This window comes from Lipotes vexillifer, unplaced genomic scaffold (genome assembly GCF_000442215.2).
Source record: "Lipotes vexillifer unplaced genomic scaffold, Lipotes_vexillifer_v1.1 scaffold865, whole genome shotgun sequence".
Classification (NCBI taxonomy): Eukaryota; Metazoa; Chordata; class Mammalia; order Artiodactyla; family Lipotidae; genus Lipotes; species Lipotes vexillifer.
Genome location: NW_006795130.1, coordinates 2,714,996 through 2,719,650, shown reverse-complemented (window position 1 = coordinate 2,719,650; position 4,655 = coordinate 2,714,996). Strand labels below are relative to the sequence as shown.

Below are 4,655 nucleotides of genomic sequence, written 5' to 3'. Positions count from 1 at the left end.
TCTTTCCCTCATATCTCAATTATCTAATCTAAAACCAAATCTGTCAGTTCTACCTCCAAAATAAATTACGTGTCTTACCTCTTCTCCTCAAATGCACAGCTACAACCTCAGCCCAAGATGCCAACATCTGGCACCTGAACTACACAATAGCTGCCTGGTCTCCCTGCTTCCACACTTGCTTCCTCCCTAAAGTTCTTGCCCATAACACAGCCAGAGTGTAAATCAGACGCCATTACTCCCCTGCTAAGAGCCTCCAACAGCTTCTTATTGCTGCTGGAAAAAAAATGCAAACTCCTATCAAGTCCTGCAGAGCAGGTCCTGTCTGCTCCTCCAGCTTCACCACCCTCCTGCTACTCTCCCCCTTGCTCACCACACCCTTAACTCTGATTTCTTCTGTCCCGTATGTGCCAAGCCCCTGCCCTTGCATTCCCTCTGTCCAGGGCACTCTGCCTCAGAGTCTGCCTGGTTGTCTCCTTCCAGTCTTTTAGTTTTTAGCTCAAATATCACCTCCTGAGGGAGGCCCTTCCCCAACCACTTAATTAAAGGCCCTGTTCATTATCTATTTACTTTGCAACATTTCTTCATAGCACTTATCACTACTGGATTTTATCTTATTTATTTGGTTTTTGGTTTATTATCTGCCTCCCCCACACCTGTGGAGAGGGATTTCGTCTCATCACCTCTGTAAACCAGAGCCGTGGATGGTTTTGGGCTCAATAAGTATTTACTAATGGTAGTGAAAATACGGACAAGGTTATTGAGGGCATAAAGGAGTGAGGCAATGGGGAATGACTGCTCTAGGGTCTGATTGCCTCTGTTTTTCTAGCTAATGTTTACTCTCATTTAAACTTCACATGGAAGAAGATTCTACTTTTTATTATCCCCATTTTACAGATAAGGAAACTGAGGTGCAGCCTGGGAGAGTGACTGGTCCAGGGGTCCAGGGCCAGGACGCAAACTCAGGCCTGTCTGGCTCTAGAGCCTGAGCTCAGCATCACTAAGGTATGATGCCCTCCCTGGCAAAAGAGTGATAAACAGGCATGTGCTACCCCCAGCCTAGACTCTGCAAATACCTTAGCCTTGAGGTGCAGCCTGTAGGCTGCCATCTGCAGGATGCTTAAACTCTGTGACCCAGCCCACCTGTTTCCTGCTGACCTGGAAAGCAGGAGACTGGTTCAGGAGCCACTTACCTTGATCCCATCTGTAGCATTGTGGACCACAGTGGTTTGTGGCTCCTGTGAGGGAAGATGAAAATTACCCTCCTGACCTGGGGACAGACCTACAGCTCTTCCCTAAGGAACCCCACCCCTACCCCAGCACCCTCGTACGTTGACCCTATGATGACCACTGAGGCCTGCTCGCCAGCCATGCTAACAAGACAAAATATCCTGGCTCAACTGGGTCCCAGGCAGCTGGAAGCCCCAGATTTAGGGAACAGCACTGGCTGGTAAGGAGAGGCCTGGCGCTTAATGGAAGCAGGTACCGGGGAAGCCGAGGACAAGGGCCCCTATTCCCGAACCCTGCTGAATCTGAGTGTCCTTTCTCCCACGGGACAAGTACACTGGAGGAGCTGTAGGCTTGAGGGCACAGGCTGGGCCCTAACAACAGTGTTCATCAAGGGGTGTGCAGGAGGCAGGGATGCTGGGAGAGTGGACTAAGGTCTCCCAGAAAGACCCAGGATGGCCCTCAGCAAGCTGAGCCCAGAGAGCCGCCTGCTTCACCCACCCTCTGCCTCTCTCAGAGTTCCTGTCCCTACAGCTCCACAGCAGGCAGCTCCAGAGGCCACAGGAAGTAGGAGGAGGGGCAGCACAATTCCCCCTCCCTCTCTCCCAGACACCCCCTGCTAACTCTAGTCAGTCACCAGCAGAGGGAGCTCTGAGAGCACACAGTGCCCCTGGCTGAGCCCAGACAGAACTCGGACAGCATGGGGGCTCTCCAGGAACCCAGACACCTCAGCACCATCCAGAGGTGGGGGACCCCAGCCCCCCTTCCTATTCATTGCTTTGCAAAGGAGAGGCTGAGGCAGATTTTACAAGGAGGCCTCCAAGAACTGATGCACAGATCCCAAGAAAGCTTCTACCCTCTCCTTTTATAAGCAACTCACCTTCCCGGCCCCTGCAGCAGACCCACTGAGGGCCCAGCCTGGGGCTGGGAGGCTTAGCTGAGAGCCCTGATCACTCTCCCCCGCCAAGAGCAAAGAAGCAGGAGCAGCAGTTCTGCCATGCAGGAAGGAGCACGGCCAAGCACGACAGTGAGGGGGAAGGGGCCTATGGGGCAGTGCGCAAAGCGGCCTGCTCTATAGGGATGAGAAAGGAAAAGGGCCAAGGAGGCCTGGGAGGAAGCGGGAAGGAGGGGAGGCAGCCAGGGGCAGGGGCGGAGAAGCGGTAGTCAGGAGGTACCATGGCCGTCTGCAAGGGCGCGGGCTCTTGGGCTGGGCTTACGAGACTGTTTTTGTTGTTGCTCTGTGGCTGAGACAAGAAAACAGATGGTTTAGTTCCTCTAGAGTCACCAAAGCCGCCTGACTCCCAGACCTCCCTTGCCTCCCCAGCCTGGCCCGGAGGAGCTAGGCCTGAGGTGGCCTCCATAACACTACGGGATGGGAGCAACGGTTGGAGAGATGATCAGAGGAGATTATTTGGAGGGACCCAGAGACCTAGCCCAGGAGGCATCCTCAAGGTGGGATGAGCCCGAAGACCTGTTTTAAAGCATCTCTCCAGAAATCTTTGCTGATGCCAGGTGCCATGTCACTGCACAATTACACTTCACACCCAAAGAAATTCAGGATCTTCTCACTTTATAGGGGGAAAGGAGTGTGGTTTATAAGAAAGCAGAACAAAATTCAGAAACTCTGGGTCCCCTAACTGTGGGCAGTCCCCTGCTGCCCTTTCAACCTGCCACCTGCATTTCCTTCCCCTTACAACACCAGACTGAAGCCTGATCTGAAAAGAGGAACAAGGAAGGGAAGAAAACCTGGCATAGGAGATGGTGTCCAGAGAGGAAAGCGGCGGAATTTGGATACGAAATGCATCCACTGACCCTAGGGGGTAGAGAAAGGGCTGTGCTGTTGGCCTTTCTGCCTGATCAATCTTCGACCTGGTCAGCTGGGAATGAGGGCAGAGCTCCAAGGAGCAGCAGGTGAATCCAGAACCCAGTCCCCAGGAAAGAGTAGGCTGCCCAGCATGCCAACATTCCCAACAGCAGACCACTGGGATATCTCCTTGCCTTTCAAAATATTACACTGAGTGGCCATAGCAAGGGAGGGTGGGGGGAGGATAACGAGGAAGGAAGGAGGCCGATCTCCAGGGCAGGGAGTCCTATTGATGCTCTCTGCCTCTTACAATCCCCTAACCAACACACTCAGTCTCACTGGGAGTCTCTGTGGAGTCAGTGGCCACCGAGGAGCAGCCTGATGCCTGCAAATTCTTCAACAAGCACAGAGACAAATGTACAGCTACCATCTCTGTGCAGGGCACAAATGAGGGCACGCTGGCAGCTAGGATGTGCTTCTTCTCTCCTAGAACACATACAGAAAGCCATCCAGACTGTCCTACTTCTTGCCTGGAGGCCTCTTTTATGGCCCCTTGGACCAGACCTGAAGCCATAACTTGCTATCAATGGCTGAGATGTCCCCTAACCCAGGGCTAGGCATGGAACCTCAAGCCAGGTACCTAAGTGCTATCAGACTCCGCTGAACTCTGCAGGCTGGAGAAGGGGGGCCCCAGGAGTAGAAAGGATGTGGATCTAATTTCACATGAACTCTGCTCTCTTCTATATCCCCCCAGAAAAGAGCAGACCCCTCCTAAGCTCAGCTGCTGATATGGACCTGTTTGGGGCTGATTGGACAAAGCTATTCTATTTGCAAAGCCCAGCTGAGACAAAGACCCTGGCAGGGGGCAAGGACAGCAGGGTGTCCGTAAAAACTGCCATATCTGCAGAGGGCTGGGATGTCACCCAGGTGGCCCCACCTCTGGCTTTAATAGACGGTTTCATAAGGATTCAGGCTGCTGTGTTCCCCTGGGTGTCCTGTGTCCCATGAGAAATATGCGCTCTCTGCAGCCTTTCAGCTGTTGCTCCTGCGGGCAGGGTGGGAAGGATGAAACACCGGGCACAGCGTGCTAATGGGCACTGGCACAGGGGAAAAGGCCAGGAGAGTGAGGCTCAGAGCCGAGAGCCTACAACCGGCTCCTCCGCACACCACACAGAGGTCCGCTGGCTGCCAGTCTGTAGGAAACGGCTGCTTGTGCCTGGTGAGCAGGGCCTCTCCTCCTGAGCGACCGTGAGTGAGGGTCTCCCCCTGAGCTTGCCACTTGGCCCCAAATCCCTACCAGCTTCACATCCTTCCCTGGGCTGCTGGGGGCAGTCCAAGTGCTGCAGCAGGGAATGCCATACCACACATTCCAATGCCCGTTTCTTAGGCCGCTGGGCGACCTCGGGCAATGGCCCCCGCCTGGCAGGACAGGCCACACCTGCCCGCACAGCACAGACATGCAGTGAGGATGAGTGAGGCACACGCACATGGCAGAATGGGTTTGCGTGGCTGGCAGGCGGGCGCAGGCAGCATGGAGCGGGCGGATGGGTGGACAGGCAAGGCTCACCATTAGGTGCACGCTGGAACTCGACTTCCTTTTCTGGACACACCACAGCAAAAGGGAAAG

At 54.3% G+C, this 4,655-nt stretch overlaps 1 protein-coding gene across 1 annotated transcript in view; it reads right to left on the bottom strand.

The window, feature by feature from the left end:
- CAMK2G (calcium/calmodulin dependent protein kinase II gamma) overlaps window positions 1-4,655 on the bottom strand; it is a 55,700-nt gene that overhangs the window by 8,624 nt on the left and 42,421 nt on the right. The window contains exons 17-18 of the mRNA XM_007467520.1: window positions 4,596-4,628; window positions 1,191-1,235 (exon numbers count right to left, since the gene is read on the bottom strand). Of these exons, the coding sequence (XP_007467582.1) occupies window positions 1,191-1,235; window positions 4,596-4,628 (78 nt within the window). The remainder of the gene's footprint in view (window positions 1-1,190; window positions 1,236-4,595; window positions 4,629-4,655) is intronic.